At 43.1% G+C, this 21,096-nt stretch overlaps 1 protein-coding gene across 1 annotated transcript; it reads right to left on the bottom strand.

The window, feature by feature from the left end:
- Positions 1-17,280: 17,280 nt before the first annotated feature.
- On the bottom strand, positions 17,281-20,293 carry LOC121934688 (5-beta-cholestane-3-alpha,7-alpha-diol 12-alpha-hydroxylase-like). Its single transcript, XM_042475416.1, has one exon. It carries the CDS (start codon positions 20,291-20,293, stop codon positions 18,752-18,754), a length of 1,542 nt encoding a protein of 513 aa, XP_042331350.1. The 3' UTR covers positions 17,281-18,751.
- Between the last annotated feature and the right edge of the window lie 803 nt (positions 20,294-21,096).

Raw genomic sequence — 21,096 nt, forward strand, 5'->3', positions numbered from 1 at the left:
TTCCATGCCACAGATCCAAGGAGTTTCTTCCTGCTTCAGTAGGATTTGAACCCCTGACCAAAAAGAGTTATAGCGACTCTGCTCTGCAAGGCTCCTGTGTGGGTACTGTGTTCCACCTACTGTCTTGTGACTAGGAGAATGAAGAAATACCTGAGGACCTCCTTTGAGGAATGACCAATAACCAGATTGCTGAACTGAAGAGTCAAACCATAGTAGCTACTATGCAGCTGAGCTAGGGTACACTCATTGTACAGATTCAACCTCTTGTTACAACTACACATTTAATTTACTGATCACAGAATCATGGAGTTGTAATATTTGCTGCCAATATGCAAGGGTGTGGTTGCCCAATGAGGCCACTGGCAGAGGGATGCATCCGTGGATGTCCTTTTCCAGTGATCTTATGTAGAACTGTATTATACATGTACCTGTAACATACATTTAACCTATGCTGAATTTAATGTGGGAACACTCCCTATGCTGGAAACTTATAGTGCAGTCCAGTACATCAGCTCTTAAACTCAACTGAGCTTATCTCAACTGGGTTAACTCTAAGGAGCTTATCAGATGGACTTTAAAACCAGCTCAAGCCTCCCAGGTTGGAGCTGAGATGCGGGATGGAGGTGGGGATTATCGCATGCTAAATCATCGCCTAATTGCCGCCCGCCATCAGCCTGCATCCAAGCCAGGTCCCAGCCATGCTCTGCCAGCACTTTTTCGAAGTTGGAAGCTTTCCTGCTGCATGATTCTGTGATCACTGGAGACTGGAGCCAGTTTAAAATGCTGGGTGATAAGCTCCTGACTGAGCCTTCTCTGTCAGAGAGCCCTGGTGCCACAACAGACTACAAATCTCAGGACTCCACAGCCAGGGTGACCATATGTCATAACTGCAAAGGAGGACAAAGCGTAGGACATTCAAGAAAAACAGAACATGACAAAATAAATGCTAAAAACGCTCATATAAATATTGTTCTTCTTAGTCATGCTAAAAATGGAGCACATTTTGAAATTCATCCTGGACAGAAGGTTGAAATGTAGGACATGCCTTAGAAAAGGAGGATGCCTGTTCACCCTGTCCACAGCATGGAGCTATGGCAGTTAAAGTGGTGTCAAACTGCATTATTTCTGCAGTGCAGATTCAGCCCCAGTTAGTTTGTGTTAAAATTGGAACCACTGAAATTCTTCATCCTTAAAGGGTCAGTGTCTCTGTAGACCCCCTGTTTATAAAAACCTAATTTTTAAACCAGGGCACTCATATTCTGAGCACACTACAGATACATACAACTTTAATGTGCTTCATGATGATGATGAAAATCACTGTCCTCATTTCAGGTATGTCTGGAAGCACTAGATTGATATCTTGTCTATGTTGCAGAAGCACATGTTTAGATGACTAATCTGTTCCTGGAATACTCTCAGTCTCGATGCACATTGCAGAGGTGATCAGCAGGGCTGGATTATCTAAATGGTGATGAAATCCACTGGGTGACCTTGGGCAAGTCACTCTCTCTCAGCCTCAGGGGAAGACAATGGCAAACCTCCTCTGAACAAATCTTGCCAAGAAAACCCCATGATAGGTTTGCCTTTGGATGCCGTAAGTCAGAAATGACCTGAGGGGACAGAACAACAACAACAACTGTAGAAGCAGTACAATCTGACAACACTTGAAGTTCTGTAGCTCTATCCTATGGAATACAGGGATTTGTCATTTCACAGTGGTTTGAGGGTTGGACTACAACTCTGGAGACCAGGGTTCGATTCCCAGCTCGTCAATGGAAACCTGTTGGGTGACCTTGGGCAAGTCACACTCTTTCAGCCTGAGGATAGCAATGGCAAACCTCCTGTGAACAAATCTTGCCAAGAAAACCCCATGATAGGGGTCACCATAAGTTGGAAACAACTTGAATATGTCCTGTTATGATTTTATCTATTGATATTCATGTTTGATTTTATTGTTCTTGTTTGCTGTTACCTGCCTCGATCCAATACAGGGAGAGGTGGGATACAAATAATAATAATAATAATAATAATAATAATAATAATAATAATAATAATTTTTATTATTATGGCAAACAACAAGGTCTTGAGACTTCTCTGCCAAAAAGTGCTGGTGTCTCACAAAACTACAAATCTCAGGGTTCTGTAGGATGGACTGGAGCCATGGCATTGAAAGCAGTGTCAACCTGCATTATTTCTACAGTGTAGATACACTCTAAATTACCACAACAGTTCTTGTGCCAAGGCCTTTAAGTGTAAGGAACAACATTTAAACTGGATTTTCTGGGGGGAATAAAAATCTGTGGCCAGACTGTGGCATGCTGTGGGCCCATAGATTTCAGACAACCCAGCAACACTGATGTCATGATCCTTTCTTTTCAAGTACAATATTCTCTGCGGTAACATTTAGTGAAAGAGCCAATTTTCCTGCTACCATGCATTACTTCTCACCCTATGGCTGCATTGCCACTTACAAATCACTTTGTGATCCAAATCGATGGTTTGGTTTGGCAGTGGAGCGTGTTTCACATTACATCTGCCCCAATTGCATTTTCTTGCTGCAAATTAAAATAAAATAACCCACTTGTGGTTCACATTGATGAATGATTCAAAATGGACCCACTCCAGCCGGCCAAAGGGCAAATTTAAATCAAGTCCAATCCGCATCTGGTTGACATTTGCGCGGAATCTATATATCTAAAAAGACGTGGAGAAAATCAGCATCAAAAAGATAGAGGTTAAATGGGTCTAGCGCATGGGGCCCCTCTCTAAATCACTTCAGCGATTCGATTCAAGTGCAAACCATGGCCATTTAAACTGGTTCAAACCGATTTGCAATCCAGTTTAAAAGGTAGTGGGAATGAGGCCTCTGTGTGGTCACTATTTTGTTTCATCACTAAGGAGTGCTTAGCTGGCATTCTGTTATCTATTTGCTGTTATCTCCTATAGATCTAGCATGACCAATTAATAGCTGCATGGATAAGGAAATTTAAGCACGTGAAGCTTGCATGATAAATTGCTCTCACTGAAATCTCTCTCCCACACAACTACTAATGGCAACAAAAGCCCTGTCCTCATTTTCATTTGGCAAACCCTGTCCATGGAAATGGTCATGTTTCTGAGGAAGTAGCCACTTTGCACTGCAGAAATAATGCAGTTTGATGCCGCTTTAACTGCCATTGCTCCATGCTATGCAATTCTAGGCTTCATAGTTGTGTGAGATATTATTTCTTTTCTGTCAGAGAGCTCTGGTGCCACAACAAACAACAGATCCCGGGATCCCATGTGATAGAGCCATGGCAGTTAAAGTGGTGTCACATTGTATTATTTTTGCAGTGCATAGTATAATCCTGATGGTTTTGCAAGGTCGGAGGTGCTACAGCTGTGACAAGGTCCCCTCCATCTCTGCTGTTTTCACAGAAATATGACTATGGCAGCGACAGGACATCCCCCTCTCCAGCAAAAGTTTACAAAAGAACAAAAACTCCATTGATGTTAATAGCAATCCCTTTTAACCTACATCCTAATACTTCGGTAGAAGAGGGAATTTCAGCAGGTAACAAGGCAACACCTGAAATTCTTGCTTCTGTACAACAGGTAAAGTTACATGTGTGTGTGTATGTGTTTGTGTGGGTACCTTCAGGTTGCCTGTCGACTTATGGAAACCCCATGAATTTCACAGGGTTTTCTTAGACAAGGAATGCTGAGGTGGCTTTGCCAGTTCTTTCCTCTGGTATATAACCCACGACACCTGGTATGTGTGATAGGAATATTTGTGATAGCAATTGTGATAGTATTTAAAAATCTATGCATTTGAGATGGAGTACTAGAGAAGAATGCTGAGGATCCTGTGGACAGCCAAAAGGACAAACAAATGGGTCCTAGAAAAGATCAAGCCGGAAATCTCCCTGGAAGCCAACATGACAAAATTGAGGCTGTTGTACTTCGGACACATCATGAGAATGAAGGACTCATTGGAAAAGACAATAATGCTGGGAAAGGTGGAGGGAAGCAGAAAGAGATGAAGGCCGCATGCTAGATGGATGGACTCTATTAGAGAGGACATGGGTACAGGCTTGCAGGAATTAAGCAGGTTAAGAGAAGGTTAAGAGGTGATATGATAGCCCTGTTTAAATATTTGAAAGGATGTCAAATTCAGGAGGGAGCAAGCTTGTTTTCTACTGCTCCAGAGACTAGAATGCGGAACAATGGATGCAAACTGCAGGAAAAGAGATTCCACCTCAACATTAGGAGGAACTTCCTGATAGTAAGGGCTGTTTGACAGTGGAACTCACTCCCCCGGAGTGTAGTGGAGTCTCCTTCCTTGGAGGTCTTTAAACAGAGGCTGGATGGCCATCTGTCGGGGATGCTTTGATTGAGAGTTCCTGCATGCCAGATTGGGGTTGGACTAAATGGCCCTTGTGGTCTTTTCCAACTCTATGATTCTATGATTCTATGATTCTAAGTAGAGCAGTGGAGGATAGGGGGTCTTGGAGATGTCTCAGCCATAGGGTTGCCATGGGTCGAGATCGACTCGAGAACAGTTAACAACAACAAAAAAACTGGTATTTGTTGGTAGTCCCCCATCCAACTACTAACCAGGGCTGACCCTGCTCAGCTTCCAAGATCAGACAGGGCCTTAAAGGGGCCTAAATACCCTAAAGACAAGGGTACATGACAACCCTAAGTTGCATGCTGTTTGTGTAACGAAAGAGGACTTGACCCTTAGTAACTCAAGGTTTGGACGATACATGTTGAGTGTCCCTTATCCAAAATATTCCAAAATCCAAAAATGTCTGCCTGGATAGCTGAGATAGTGCCACCTTTACTTGCCCAGGGTTCAATGTGCCCAAGCTTTGTTTCATACCCAAACTTCTTTAAAAAAAACATTGTGAATAAAATCTGCAATATTCAGGCTATGTGCATGTGCATATGAAATACGTATTCAGATTTGGATCCCATCTCCAAGGTATCTCATCATGTCTTTGCAAATAATCTAAAATCCAAAGATCTGAAATCCCAAACAGTTCTGGTCCCAAGTGTTTCGGAGAAGGGAGACTCAACCTGTAGTAACCCAGGATGAAAATCGAGGGCAGGAGCCCGACTGAGGAAGTGAGTGTGGGTGCATGCCAACCTCTATAGCTCAATTAAAGGGTGTTCCCAGCCAGAGGGCTCCTCAACCCAGCAATTAAAAGGCCATTCCATCCTTTGGCTATTAACCCATTTTCTGTGGTAAGAAATAAAGTTGGAGCGAGCAAAGGAAAAACAAGGGAGGGTTACTAGCGGAGGATGGCAATGTAAAATTTAGTGGATGAAGCAGGACGATGGCATGATAAAAACCTCCACCAAACCAGCCATAGCTTCTGAAGGCGAGTGGCATCGTTCTTCCTAACATGTGAGCAATTTTAGACTCAATTTCTTGTTTCTGACCCATGGAAAGAATGACAAGATTTCTGAAATTAAAGGCCTTTGTCCAAGGCAGCAGCCACACTGTGGAATTAATGCAGTCTGACACTGTTTTAACTGCTGTGACTCCATCCTGTGATGGAGGGATGTGTAGTTTATTGTGGCACCTGAGGGCTGTAACATTGGTCCAAAACGCATTGCAGAAACAGTCCAGTTTGAGACCGCATTGACTGCCCTGGCTCATTGCTAGGGAATCCTGGGAACTGTAGTTTATTGTGTCACCAGAGCTTTCTGACAGAGAAGGCTAAATGTCTCACAAAAGTAAAATTCCAAGAATTCCCTAGCATTGAGACAGGGCAGTTAAAGTGGTCTCAAACTGGACTACTGCAGTTTGAAATCCTAGTGCAACAAAGCAAATATGATATAATTGGCCTCACTGAAACCTGGTGGGATGAGTCTCATAATTGGAATGTAGAAATAGAAGGATATAACCTTTTTAAGAGAAACAAGCCAAACAGGAAAGGAGGAGGAATAGCACTTTATGTCAGAGATATTTACACCAGTGAAGAGATCCAGGGCATCAATCATGGAAGCCAAGTGGAGAGCATCTGGGTAAAAATTAAAGGGGAGGGAAACAACAAGGATGTTACGGTGGGAGTCTACTACAGACCCCCAAGTCAGACTGAGGAATTGGATGATATCTTTCTAGAACAGATGACCACACAGTCAGAAAAGAGAGATCTAGTAGTGATGGGCGACTTCAACTATCCTGATATTTGTTGGAAGTCAAACTCAGCCAAATCCTCAAGGTTTAGCAATTTCCTCACTTGCCTGGAAGACAATTTCATTGTCCAAAAAGTGGAAGAGGCAACAAGAGGCTCAGCTATTTTAGATCTGATCCTAACCAACAAGGATGACTTGGTTAATGAGGTGCAAGTGGTGGGATCCTTAGGTGGAAGTGACCATGTTCTCCTGGAGTTTGTAATACAGTGGAAAGGAGAAGCCAGGCATAGTCAGACACGCATCCTAGATTTTGGAGAGCGGATTTCAGTAAACTTAGAGAAGTATTGAGGGCAATTCCATGGTCAGAAATATTAAAAGATAAAGGAGTTCAGGACGGATGGGAGTTTCTCAAAAGGGAGATACTGAAGGCACAATTTCAAACAGTTCCAGTGAGAAAGAAAAACGGGAGGTGTCTCAAGAAACCAGGATGGATGACTAAGGAACTTTCAACCGAGCTGAGTTTGAAACAGAACATGTATAAGAAATGGAAAAAGGGGGAAATCACGAAAAAGGAATTCAAAGAAATAGCAGGCATGTGTAGGGGTAAAGTCAGAAAAGCTAAAGCACAGAATGAACTCAGGCTTGCTAGAGAGGTTAAGAAAAATAAAAAGGGCTTTTTTGGATATGTCCGCAGCAAGAGGAAGAAGAAGGAAACAGTAGGGCCACTGCGTGGAGAAGATGGCAAAATGCTAACAGAAGACAGAGAAAAGGCAGAATTACTCAACACCTTCTTTGCCTCAGTCTTCTCAGAAAAGGCAAAGGGTGCTCAACCTGAGGATAATGGAGCAGAGGACAGAATAGGGGCATTTCAGTACAGAATAAGTAAAGAGATAGTAGAGGAACACCTTATTAATCTAAATGAATTTAAGTCTCCGGGACCAGATGAACTCCATCCAAGGGTATTAAAAGAACTGGCAAATGTAATATCGGAGCCATTGGCAATAATCTTTGAAAACTCCTGGAAAACAGGAGAGATCCCAGCAGACTGGCGGAGGGCAAACGTTGTCCCCATCTTCAAAAAGGGGAAAAAAGAGGATCCCAACAATTATCGTCCAGTTAGTCTGACATCAATCCCAGGAAAGATTCTGGAGCAGATCATTAAACAGAGAGTCTGTGAACATCTAGAAGGCAATGCCATAATCACAAAAAGTCAACATGGGTTTCAGAGAAACAAGTCATGCCAGACAAACCTGATCTCTTTCTTTGATAAAATTACCAGCTTGGTAGATGAAGGGAATGCTGTGGATATAGTATATCTTGATTTCAGTAAGGCCTTTGACAAAGTTCCCCATGACATTCTTGCAAACAAGCTTGTAAAATGTGGGCTAGACAAAGGAACTGTTAAATGGATCTGTAATTGGTTGACCGGCCGAAGCCAAAGGGTGCTCAACAATGGCTCCTTTTCATCCTGGAGAAAAGTGACCAGTGGGGTCCCACAGGGCTCTGTCCTGGGCCCAGTGCTATTCAACATCTTTATCAATGACCTAGATGACAGAATTGGGAGCATACTTATCAAATTTGCAGATGATACCAAATTAGGGGGAATAGCTAATACCCCAGAGGACAGGATCAAGATTCAAAATGACCTGAATAGACTAGAAAGCTGGGCCACAGCTAACAAAATGAACTTCAACAGGGAGAAATGTAAGGTGCTGCACTTAGGGCGAAAAAATAAAATGCACAGCTATAGGATGGGGGACACCTAGCTGAATGAAACTACATGTGAAAGGGATCTAGGAGTCCAAGTAGACCATAAGTTGAACATGAGTCAACAGTGCGATGCGGCAGCTAACAAGGCCAATGTGATTTTAGGCTGCATCAATAGAAGTATAGTGTCTAGATCAAGAGAAGTAATAGTGCCACTGTATTCTGCTCTGGTCAGGCCCCACCTGGAATATTGTGTCCAGTTCTTGGTGCCACAATTCAAAAAGGACATTGAGAAACTGAAGCGTGTCCAAAGGAGGGCGACTAAAATGGTGAAGGGTCTGGAAACCATGCCCTATGAGGAACGACTTAGGGAGCTGGAGAAAAGAAGGTTAAGAGGTGATATGATAGCCCTGTTTAAATATTTGAAGGGATGTCATATTGAGGAGGGAGCAAGCTTGTTTTCTGCTGCTCCAGAGAACAGGACCAGGAACAATGGATCCAAGCTGCAGGAAAAGAGATTCCACCTCAACAGAGGAACTTCCTGACAGTAAGGGCTGTTCAACAGTGGAACTCACTCCCCCGGAGTGTAGTGGAGTCTCCTTCCTTGTTTAAAGACAGAGGCTGGATGGCCATCTGTTGGGGATGCTTTGATTTGGATTTCCTGCATGGCAGATTGGGGTTGGACTGGATGGCCCTTGCGGTCTCTTCCAACTCTATGATTCTATGTTTTGGATCAGTGGAGGCTAAATATCTCACATAACTACATATCCCAGAATTCCATAGCATTAAGCTATGGTAGTTAAAGCAGTGTCAAATTGCATTAATTCTGTAGTGTTGATGCAGCCTAGGTCTTGGGTTACACCAATTATCATTCTTCTACCAGTACACAAAAAGAACCATCACATACAGTATTGTGCCTTTAGTGTTATTACCAAATCATTTATCATAGATCATTGGCAATCACTGCTAATGTAGTCACCCTTCTCTTTGCTTTGACTTTTTGACATTTGTGCGTTTTCTTAGCTCCATCCATGTCCGGTAGCTTTTCCTGCACATCGCACATCCTTGGAGCTTATTGCTTGGCTTTTAAATTCAGCTGACCTCTATCCGTCTTAAAGCTTAATTCTGATGTTATCAGAAGATTTTTGCCACCGAATTTTCTGCCCGAACACTGCCCAGGTCCATCCCCACTTCCAGGGATGCTCTGGTGGCCATTTTCTTAAGATAACATGTAGCTGGGAAAGCACAGGGAGAAATCTAAACACTTAAAAGAGATAGAAGGTGATCTAAACTAAGGAGCTTATTGCACCGTTAAAAACTCTCCCGAGTTGAATTCTAATTCAGGAGGCAGCATATAATTCGTCGCTGAATCCGACGGCTGAATACAGCCCGGCTGCAGCCTGGGTCCCAGGAGTGCCCAGAAAGCCGCTCTTCAAAGTCAGAAAACTCCTGATTTTGAAAAGCGGCTTGATGAGTGTGCCTGGGACCCCGAATGCATGCTTGACTATTTTCCTTTAGCACGACATACTAAAGCACTGCAGGCATCTGCAGAGGCTTACAAGGATCCTTGGCACATCCCTGAAGATGATATCTAGCTAGATGAAGCTCTTTTGTGAAGGAAAAAAAAATAAAGACTGGGAAACTCTGGGAAAACATGGGAGGGCTGCTGACTGAATAAACTTGCATGAATGAGGCAGCACAACTGCATGGCGCTTTTCTGTAAGCACCCTCAGGAGAGAGATAGGGCAGGAAGGACACAGGCATGAGTTGAAAGCATGCTTGGATAAATAAGGAACCTTGTTGTTCTTGTTTCGAAATCTTGTGATTTAAATAATACTGTACAAATAAAACGAAGGGACAGGAAATAACAAGATGAAACCAAAAACAAAAGGATACAACCATCTGACAAAACATCTATGACCAAAAAGGAAGATGAGCATTAGCAAGGCCCTTTACAGACCGGCCTGAAAGACTGGCATGGAGGCAGATTTGGGATGTGGTGCCCGAATCCACCTTCCCAGGGCGCCTTGATGCCATGCACTGCTCCACACAGTGTGTAGCATCATGGCATGCCTCTGGCGCTGCATCCATACAATGCAGTGCCAAAAGAGCACCATATAGCTGAGCCTCCACAGCTATGGCATCCTTTTGTGGGCACAAAAAGGAGCCACTTTTGTGGCTCCTTTTTGCACTATCAAAAGGCTGGATCAGGGCCATGGTGTGAGGTTACTGTGGCCTCAATCTGGCAAGGAAAGGGACTGCATCCCTCTGTCCCTTTGGGGCGGTCTGTAGAGCCCCTCAGTTACAGAATTTATTCCAATGACAAAATCTAAGAGAGTACTGTGGTCCCTCCACATTTGCTGGGGATAGGGATGAAGGACCCCTAAATAAGGGTGGTTTTTCCACATTCATGATTCTATGATTCTATGAATGTGGAAAAACCACTATTCTTTTTACCTGAAAGAATACCTCTCTAGGAATCTCCAGGTCCTCCATCTGCCAGAATCTGACCATAGAATCGCACAAATGCCCAGAGAAGTGTTTTCTCTAGGAAATTCTAGGTTCACCAGCACAACTCTATGGCCAGCGTCTGGCACAGTTGTGTTGGGGGACCTAGAGATTCCTAGAGAGAACAGATTAATCAAAACTGCAAATAATCAAATGGGCAAAAGTCAAAGCCACAGATGCAGAGGGCTAATTGTATATCATTCCAGAGGATGGCATGCAGCCTAGGATGATATATGTTAGTGATATGCTCAAAAAATGTTGACCAAACACGAGGAGTTTCCAGTCGTTTGTTCAACATTTTAGACAGGGCAGCTAATTCATGCATCAGTGCCAATGCCCATAATCCACATCAGATTGTTTTATATCATTCCTGCTTCATTTTTTGTGGTCACCTGAAAGAGTGACCATAAACATGGATATCTAAGTCACAGCATTTTTATTATTTAATTATTTAATTATTTAAATGCAAAGTTGGAAAACAGGTCTTGGAGACCTGTTGGATTCTGCAAAGCAATTTCAGGATGAGTAACTTATATAGGTACTTACAATTGCTCTTTGCTGCCATCAAAAGGCTGGTCTTCTCAAAGGCATGTGTTTTTTATTTTCTGAATGAAAAGCAGGATTCATTGATGTCTATTTGGACACAGCTGAAATTTTATTTCTGTTCTAATTTTTATGAGAAATAACACGTGACAATGAAGCAATCGACACACTCCACCCGGGCGTTCTCTATTTATTTCTGGTGGATTAATCATCCATCATAAATCTATTAAACTAATGCTTAACCTAAATAAAATGTGCCAGCCTTAAAAATGCCACAAGGCTCTTTGTTTTTTGCTGCAACAGACTATCATGGGCACTGCTCTGGATTCTTACTTATTACATTTCTATTCAGGCAACATCATGTTTTTTCCCTATTTTATCCTCACAAAAACCCTGTGAGGTATATTAAACTGGGAGATAAAAATTGGGGAAGGCTTCTTGGCAGGAGAGGGATTTCAATCTGGTTTCTTCAGCCCAAACACTATGACGCACGCTAGCTTTAGACCCAGATAGATTAAAACAGTTGCCATTTACTGATGGGCCAGTGTGGTGTAATGGTTTGAGACCAAAAAAACAGGGCTCAAGTTCTGTCTTGGCCAAGGAAACTCACTCAGCAACCTTGTGCGAGTCACACTCTCTCAGACTCAGAGGAAGAAGAACAACTCCTCTGAACAAATCTTGCCAAGAAAACCAACAACAACAACATATGCAAGTAACATTTTGATATACACTGGTGGACAAAATATATCATCCATCATTATTTTCCTCTCAAGTTCTCTGCCTTCCTACCATGTTTTTAGCATCACTATATGCATAGCAATATCCTCTTTGGGGCCATTCAGACTACATTTTACCCCGGTTCCCAAACCGGTTTAAAAGTTGGAAGTTCTCACTCGAGGCCGATTTTTTCACTACCCGATCAGGGGCTTCCACACCAGATCCAGGGCAAATCCCCTTTAGTGCGATGTTTCTGAAAGAGGACTATTTACCCTTTCTTTCTGGAAAAACTGGTTCTTCTCTGCTGCCGGAAAATATGAACTCAGCCCCGGGCATGATTGGGTCAAGTTCAGGGAGAGATTTAGGTCAAAGGGGGGCAGTGGGAGGATCATGCTTCCCCTCTCCCACCGGCTTTTTGCAAGCAGCTCCCCCCCCCTTTTTTGGGTAATTTTATTTATGCTACAGATGGATACATATGAATAGAATGTGAATACTTGTGCTACATTCCCCTTTCCTTGGCTTGCTGCCTGTACGGCGTCTCACTTTCCAAGAGGCATTTTTTAAAAATTATTTTGTGTGTGTGTGACAGAAGAGGCGAATGCTTGTCCTCCTCCTCCTTTTCCTTCTTCCTCCTCCTCCTCTTTCGCGCCCGCTGCCCTGCTGCTGCTCGCCCTTTTTAGCTTCTTCCTCCATCTCCTCTTTCCCTCTCTTCCTCCTCTCCCTGCTTCCTCTGCACCTGCACCCGAGGAAGAGGAAGAGCAGAGTAGAGGAGAAGGAGGAGGAAGGAAAAGGAGGCCAAGTGGCAGCAGTGCAACAGAATTCCCAGCATTCCCCAGCACTAACCCAGGACAGTTAAGTCGCTCTCGAACTGGATTATTTCCTCAGTGCGGATGCAGCTTTGGTGAGGAACTCTGGGCATTTCAGTCCAGCTATGTTTTATTTCTGCAGTGTATTTTGGACCAGAGACAAGGTGACCAGGCATCCTCCTCCTTTTCCAGGACATGTCCTCTTCTGTCACATTTCAAAATGTCCTCTATTTTGATCATGCCTAAGAAACATGCATTTATATTAACATTTTTTTAAAAAAATCATCAATTTTTTCACATGTCCTCCATTTATTAAAACTGTGTCCTACATTTGTCCTACATTTGTCCCAGTTTGGAGGTCCTGACTTATGGCAACCCTAGGTACTGCAAATGTGAACTTCAGAGGGGCAAATTGCCCCGATCAAGGTAAAGGGTGGTGGGCACTTCTTTCCAAGCAAATTCGATCTGGGGGCAACCGGATCTGCCCAGTTCTATCCAGGGCAAATGAGCGAGTGGGAATGGGGCCAGTTTACCTTTTAGTCATCAGCCTTGTCCAGTTGCACATGATAAAGCCTCCTTGTAGTTTTTTTTCCCCAGAAAGAAAAAGAGCATGCTTGCATTGAAAGGTATATCTATGGAAACTTTTATTCACGTCTTTCAAGATAACACAAAGGCAAACACACACACATCCCTTGAATCACTGGTTGTGGACTGCAGATGGTGCTCTCACCTTGCTTTGAATGAAGAAAAACTCCACTAATATTCTTATGGCATTTCATTGAGGTGGGTAACAATTAAGTCCTGGGTAATGAAGCCTGATGGTGTTTATATTGTTCTTTTGGGGGGGGAAATGTGTAACCTGTCTGCAGGCCTATTCTGGTAGACATGGGTAACTAAACCAAAACTCACAACAAAGGAATAGATTTTTGGTTGTTGTTACATACTTTGACATTGGCCCTGATCTATGGCAACCCTGTTCTAGGCTTATCTTAGCAGGATTTGTTCTGATGATGATAATGATGATGTATTCTATTCTATATATATATATATATATATAATCATCATCATCTCATTTATCTCCTGCCTTCCCCTCCCAAAGCATAGCGTTCAGGAAGCTTACAAAAATAAAACAAATACACATTTAACAAATACTGTTAAAATACAGTAGCATTTAAACCATTTAAAATAAATCCATTCAAAGGAGAAAATACAAACTGGTCCTCTAGGCACAGGGCTCCATCCAGAAGCACACCTAAAATGGTGTCTTCCAGGTAAGTTATTGTTTTATTGTTTGTTTGTTTGTTTGTTTATATCTTGCCTTCCTCCCAGTATAGGGACACAAGGTAAGTGCATACGTTCAATCCCTGTTCCTTGATTTATCCTGCAACTGATCAGGAGCACCTCATTCTTGTCCTGATGAAGCTTCAGTCTGTTTGCTTTCATCTGATCTATTATTGATGCCAAGCACTGCTTTAGAATTGAAATAGCTTCCTTGAAGTTTGCTGGAAAGGAGAAATGAGAAGTTTCTGGTATATTTCTTTTGGTCTGCATAATGGCAATACAGGGTGCCACAACACCAAATAACTTCTGCCAGAGGTTTGAGATATATATGCTAAATAGCATGGTGGTCAAAACAGACCCCCGAGGGGCTCCAGAAGACTCGAATAAGAATCCCACCTTCTGGGGCATTGCCTTCCAAAAGAAATGGAACCCCTGTAAAACAGTGGTTGCATCTGCACTGCACAAATGATGCAGTTTGGCGCCACTTTCACTGCCATGGCTCAATGCTCTGAAATCCTGGGCTTTGTAGTTTTGTGAGATATTTAGCCTTCCCTGGTCAGAGAGATCGGGGGCCACAACCAAGACAAATCCACCCATACAGTGGATCGATGTGCCCAATGACACATTGACAAAGGACAATCATGGAGCCCCCCCTCCCCATATATGCTCTTTGAGGAGTGACTAAGGGAGCTGGGTATGTTCAGCCTGGAGAAGAGAAGGTTAAGAGGTGATATGATAGCCATATTTGAAGGGATGACATATTGAGGATGGAGCAAGCTTGTTTTCTGCTGTTCCAGATAATAGGAGATGGAGCAATGGATGCAAACTACAGGAAAAGAGATTCCACCTAAAGGTTAGGAAGAACTTCCTGATGGTAAGAGCTGTTCGATGGTGGAAGACACTGCCTCATAGAGTGATGGAATCTCCTTCTTTGGAGAGTTTTAATCAGAGGTTGGGTGGCCATCGGTTGGGGATGCTTTGATGGCGTCTTCCTGCACAGCAGATTGGGGTTGGACTGGATGGCCCTTGAGGTCTCTTCCAACTCTATGATTTGCTTCATAGGGTGTGTGATGACTGGCTGGTGCAATGGGTCAATGGTGCATCTAGCCACTCATGTACCTGTACACTCAACAAAAGAAAAATAGGAATTGGAGGCACTGCTTTGCAGTGGTTCCGTTCCTTCCTCTCAGGTAGATTCCAGAGGGTGATACTCAGGGACAGTTGCTCTTCAAAAACAGAGCTTAATTGCGGCGTCCCTCAGGGAGCCATCCTGTCCCCGATGTTATTCAACATCTATATGAAACCGCCAGGAGAAATCATCCATAGACATGAAGCGGGGTGTTATCAGTATGCTCATGACACCCAAATATACTTCTCCATGTCTCGGTCATCAGCAATGACAGCAGATGGCATTTCTCCCCTCAAACAATGTCTTGCAGCAGTAATGGACTGGATGAGGGAAAACAAGCTCAAGCTGAATCCAGACAAAACAGAAGTACTTACGGTAAGGGCCCCCAAATCAGGTATCGGGCTGCAACCTCCAGTCCTAGAGGGGTTCACGCTCCCCTCAAAGGACTGCGTTCGCAGCTTAGGGGTGCTTATTGACTCGTCGCTTCAGATGAGGAATCAGGTGAATGCGACAGTCAAGAGTGCCTGTTATCAGCTCCGGCTGATACGTCAGCTGCACCCTCTCCTGGAACGGAGTGACCTCGAAACTGTAGTACATGCGCTGGTAACCTCAAGACTTGATTTTTGCAATGCACTCTACATGGGGCTACCCATGTGCCTAGTCCAGAAACTTCAACTGGTACAGAATATGGCAGCCAGATTGATTACAGGAACAACTAGGAGTGACCATATTACACCTATATTAAAATCACTCCACTGGCTGCCTATTCGTTTCCGGGCACAGTACAAGGTGTTGCACATTACCTTTAAAGCCCTCCATGGCTTGGGCCCAACCTACTTAAGGGACCGCCTCCTTCCGTACAATCCGCCCCGTACCCTCAGATCCTCTGGGAGGAATTTGTTGCTGTCCACAAAGACCAGATTGACGGCAACCTACCAGAGGACTTTTTCTGCAATCGCTCCCACTTTATGGAATGGCCTGCCGGACGAGATCCGTCAAATTGCCTACCTAGAGAGCTTCAAGAAAGCTGTCAAGACGGATCTCTTCCGGCAGGCCTTCCCGGAATAGATCCTGGCCATGTAACGCTCCCCCCACAGACATATACAAGCAAAGACTCTGCCCACCATTATTTTATTATTGTACTGGTTTTAGATTTTTATTGTCTGTAATTTTAATAGATGGAATTGCTTAATCCTTTTTTAAGGGGGGAAATTGTATATATTGTATTTTTTAAAGGTTGTACGCCGCTTTGATTGTGGAAACAAAAAGCGGGATATAAATTAAAGTTTTATTATTATTATTATTATTATTATTTATTAAAAACACCATATGGCTAGCAATGGTAACGGTGGTTGTATCTCACCAGGCCCAGAGTGCATGCTTCAGGCTGCTTCTGTAAGCACTTAGTTGAACCACATTTTGACTTTGCTGTTGTTTTCTGAGGGTTGTTGCTGGGTCTGAGATAGCCCAGAGAGTGTGAAATTGCCAGTCATGCAGCCTAGATTGCATTTGAAGAAATTGGGGGGGGGGGGCAATTGTTGAAAAAATTGTGCATACAGAAGAAATTCTGCATAGGTAAGAAAAATATGCATTGTACATGTATCACATTGGCACACATAACAAATATGGACACTGGCAAAGCACAATCGTGGAGACCTCCCTACATGCCCCTTTTACCCTTCTTCACCCCATGCCCCTTCTTGGACTGTCTGGTTTGTGTATGTTGTAATTACATCCATTGGAGGTGTCACACATTCCTTTTTTTCCCATCGCTGCCCCGACCATTTGGGTACATCAAATTGAACACCTGCACCATTGTGTTTATATGCAGCTTTAGGGTTAGAGTTAGGCTAGATCGCTCCTTTGGAACCACTCTCACATTGGGGCATTTATATGCAGGGTTGAAGGTGTGCATTTTCTGGACTAAATCAGAATATTCTGGGGAGTTTTTTTGCTCTGGTATTTAACCCTGGAGTGCAGCTTTGATGTGATTTCCACCCCATTTGGAGATGTGCATCATCTAAATGGTCCACCTCCAAAGCAATTTCAAACCGCTTTATTTGGCCTGTGTGTTTCACTCCTTAGTTTAAAAAGTACAGCAACAAATATCACCAACTCCCAGCATGTTTGCTCCATTGGGAACAGCACAGCCCCTGGGGTCAATCCTCAATTTGCTTTGCTGTGGGTGACATACCATTCATTTTTCTATTGGAAGGGGGGGGTCCGGACCCCCAAAAACCCCCCCCCCCCCTTGGCTACATCTCTGCTGTTGTGCTTTGAACTAACTGAAGTTTCTTAACTTGCTACAGAGGTTGCCCAATGTACAGCACATTGCAAAAGTCTTTGAAGGTTCTGGGTTACTCAAGTTCACAGAGACAGAGCTAACTTTTGAAACGGCTACAACAGTTTCAGTGAATGTGGGAATAGAGAGTCAAATACCGTATAAGAAATTTAGCTCTTTATTTAATGGCATAATAGAAAGCAATGAAAATTCAAAGGGCAATATTGGTACGTTGGCTCCAAGGGGAAACAAAATGCAGTGTTTGAAAATATGTAGGAAAAGGAAGCAACACTTTCTTTTAAAATTACTGCAGTAAAATAAACAGAGACCTACTTGGTACAAATTCAAAATTGATGGGTTGCCCAGCTGCATTGGGGTCTTTCAAAGATCTGTATCTCTGTATCTCCACATCTTGTTCATTCTGGCATTCAGTCTATCACCCTTAATGACTATTCATTAGCATTTATGACTCCACACATTTATGACTCATTGAGCTCTGGGTTACTCAGGTGCATACGGACCATAGCTGGGTTCACCTCTGTTTGGCCTCTATCTATTAAATGAATATCCCAAATGAACTCAGTGTGAATCAGTCAGAAAAACCAGTAGCAGTCAACAAAACAAAATGAAAGCATAATCAATAAGCCCATTTCAGTACTAAAGTTCCACAGTATTAACACAGTTAATTTGTTTTGCAACAATAGGTACAATATACAATCACTATCTATGTTAGCAACGAAATTGGATGGTCAAGCCTGGAAACAAAATGGAACCACCCACACATACAATATACTCTCTCAGGGGCATTGCCTATACTAAAAAGGGAAAAGTGGAGACTATGAAATAGCCCAACTTGGAAAGATGAATGTAGTACTCTGTATGAGAACTATGGAATATGAAGCATTAGTTTGCAAAACAAAAACAGAAACATTCAAGGTGGAAAGGGGAATTGATGCACTTGAATCCCCAATAGCTTATAATATGGCAGAACAGAAAGACTTCACTAAGGTAATACAAAAGCAACGTTCGGTAGTGAACTCAAATAGTCACACCTAGAAGTTTGGAAATGAAATACGGCCAGCCAAAAATAATAAAGAGATAATAAACCTCTGTGTAACTGAGATAACACATCTCATTGTCGGCACAGAGAATTTGGACTTCACAAATAGCAGTAAGATTTCCAGTTTTGGGTGCTGACAGCCAGCCGATTCTGATTCTCTAGGTCTGTGCAGCACCACGGAAAAAGGATAGATGAGAAAGATTAAGTGTACCTACTCCTCAATATCCTTATGTTTACCCTAATATCAGAATTAGGAGGCTCCCATTCCAGGCTGGCTGGAGCTCAATTCAGGAACCCACCCAGGCTAGGAATATATGGCAAGTTTTTCATGCAGAAGCTTCCTCCTGTAGGTCTATAACAGCCCACTCACCATAAGATTAAAAAATGAGGATGAGCAGCAATGGACCATTTATCCCCTAAGCAATGGACTGTCTTAAACAATAGACCATTTATCCCCTAAAATGACTGGGAAGGAGAATGTGGCTGAGGCAGCAAAAAGTTGTCAAAATTATTGTAATCCAATAATTTTCATGATGAAATGAGAAAACTTTAAAGCCTCCCCTCCCATGTGCTGGAAAGCTATGAAAGCTAGGTTACACTCGTAATCGATACCTAAACTGAATATCATGAGAAGGATGTGTGGTTCCAAACCCATAGCGGCTTCCATCTACTGGAGGTATCTCCTCTTCTGAATTAACCAGTTCCATGTCAAAGTAGGTGAGCATCAGGATCACAAACATCTTCATCTCACTAACGGCAAAGAATCGCCCGGGGCACATAGAGGGACCAGCACCAAAGGGCATACTGTAATGCTTCAGCTTTTTCCCATTCTTATAAAATTCTTGTTTGGTGCCACCCAAGTTCAAGAACCTGTCATATTTGAATCTCTGAGGATCAGGATGGATTTCTGGATCCATATGTAGTGAAATGTAGGGGAAAAGAAGTAGATGGTCTCCTTTCCGTAAGACGTATTCTCTTCCATCAGCCATCTTAATGTTTGTGTCCTGCATCACACTTCTGAACAGAAAAGGACTTGCTTTCAAGCGCAGCGTTTCCTGTATTGCACTGTCCAGAAGAGGGGTCTTCATCATATTCAATGTGGCATGGATCATGGGGCTGTCTGACTCTATCTCTTGACCAATCTCTCTTAGTGCATTATCCAATTCTTTCCGCACTGCTTTCATTGCTTCTGGATATTTTAGGAGATGGACAAGAATCCAGAAGGTAGCTGGGCCGGTGTTAGCTTGAGATGCCCAGAGGAGAAGAAAGAGGAATTGAGCTCTCATCTTCTCAGTCATTCCAATTTCAGCCATCTGGCGATCTTGCTCAGTGACCCAACTGCTGATGTTGTTCTTCCGATAAACCTTTTCTACAGACAGAACATTCCAGAAGATGTGTTTCAACCTCTGTGTTTCTTTTTTGCCCAGAGGATCCAGAAGGCTAAGAGCCATTTGGGGAAAGAAATTGTCAAATTTCTTAAAATCGTCAAATAGCTCTCCACATTGCATGAGGTTGTTTTCTCCAGCTTTTTCTTCCTCCGCAACATGTTGGTCTGGATCAGTGCCAAACAAAGTCAGGAAAGCTGCTTGGAAGATGGTTTTGTAGCTAAAGTGGAGGACTCCATCCTGTTGCCAAGATCTTTTTCTCCCGCCTGAACCTTGGCTGTGAAGCATGACAGTCTCCAATTTCTCCATCATAACCTGGTTCAGGACAGCTAGATTCTTCCCATTGAGATACTTCTTGCTAATTGTTTGCACAATCTTATGATGAGATTCTGATGTGTGAAAATCAAACGCATTGAAAACTATCACAGAAGCAAATGTGTTGAAGTCCAGTTTGTCTTTTGACTCCTTTATGATGCGACTGTAAGCATGAGGGTCCATCACAAAATGTAAATAATTGCCACCAACTAGCACTGTAAAAACATCCCCATGTTTCTTCTTCATCCTTTCCAAAAATTCCACTGGGTTTTTCTTGAAATTTATACCATAGCCTAGCCATGGAATGAAACCTTTGTCCAATGGTGGTTCCTTGGCTTTTCTCTTGCGGAAGGCTCCTATCGCATATAGTCCACCAATAACAGTTGCGAAGAGAGATGCTAAAAAAGCCAAGAGCACAGTCTCCCAAAACATCATGACTGGAGCAAAAGCTGCTGTCAACAGACAACAAACTTCACACACACCTCTATCTATAAAGCACATGATCACTTGGCAGGACTGGCAAAGTTGCTTCATTCTGTCTGAGCTGTCAGAAGCTGCTCTGCTTGCATTATTAATACCTGCATCTTAATTCAGGTGCACCGCCTCCATTATTATGCCATTCATTCTTAGTCTATGCACCTTGGCTCACAACAAGCAACCAGGGTTATGAACTGGAGAACTGATGGGTCCTATGTATGGGGCTTGCTCAAAGGAGTAAGATTCCAGACTGGTTTTCATGGTGGGTGTGAAAACATATGTTTACGAGATGCATGGTTCAGCAGGTGTGTTGTAGCATCTCTCGTCCGCCATAAAATGTACTGGAAATAAAGCCAAGGCTCCATTTTATGGCTAGAAAGGATCCATAAGAGTAAAGATATACAGGAGCCATTCAGACTACCTTTTGTACCGAATTGTAATCTGGATTAAAAGTGGGAAGTTCCTATTGGCACTGGTTTAAACACATCAGGATCAGAGTCTTGCACATCAGATACAGGGCAAATCCCCCTTAGAGCGGTTTTTCCGAAAGTGGATTATTTCCTGTTTGTTTTTGGAAAACCTATTTCTTCCCTGCTGCCGGCAAATGTGAACTTGGCCCCGGTCCTGATCGGGTCAAGTTCAGGGGAGGGATTTAGGTCAGAGGGAGGGCAGTGGGCAGAACATGCCTCCCCTCTCGCACCGGTCGCTTTGCAAGCGGCATTTTTTAAAAATTATTTTGTGTGTGTGTGTGTGACAGAATA

The sequence above is a fragment of the Sceloporus undulatus genome, chromosome 6 (assembly GCF_019175285.1).
Source record: "Sceloporus undulatus isolate JIND9_A2432 ecotype Alabama chromosome 6, SceUnd_v1.1, whole genome shotgun sequence".
In the NCBI taxonomy this organism is placed as follows: domain Eukaryota; kingdom Metazoa; phylum Chordata; class Lepidosauria; order Squamata; family Phrynosomatidae; genus Sceloporus; species Sceloporus undulatus.

What these genes read in the sequence shown, in the direction of transcription:
- LOC121934688 (XM_042475416.1), bottom strand. Translation starts at nt 20,293, where the DNA reads ATGATGTTTTGGGAGACTGTGCTCTTGGCTTTTTTAGCATCTCTCTTC.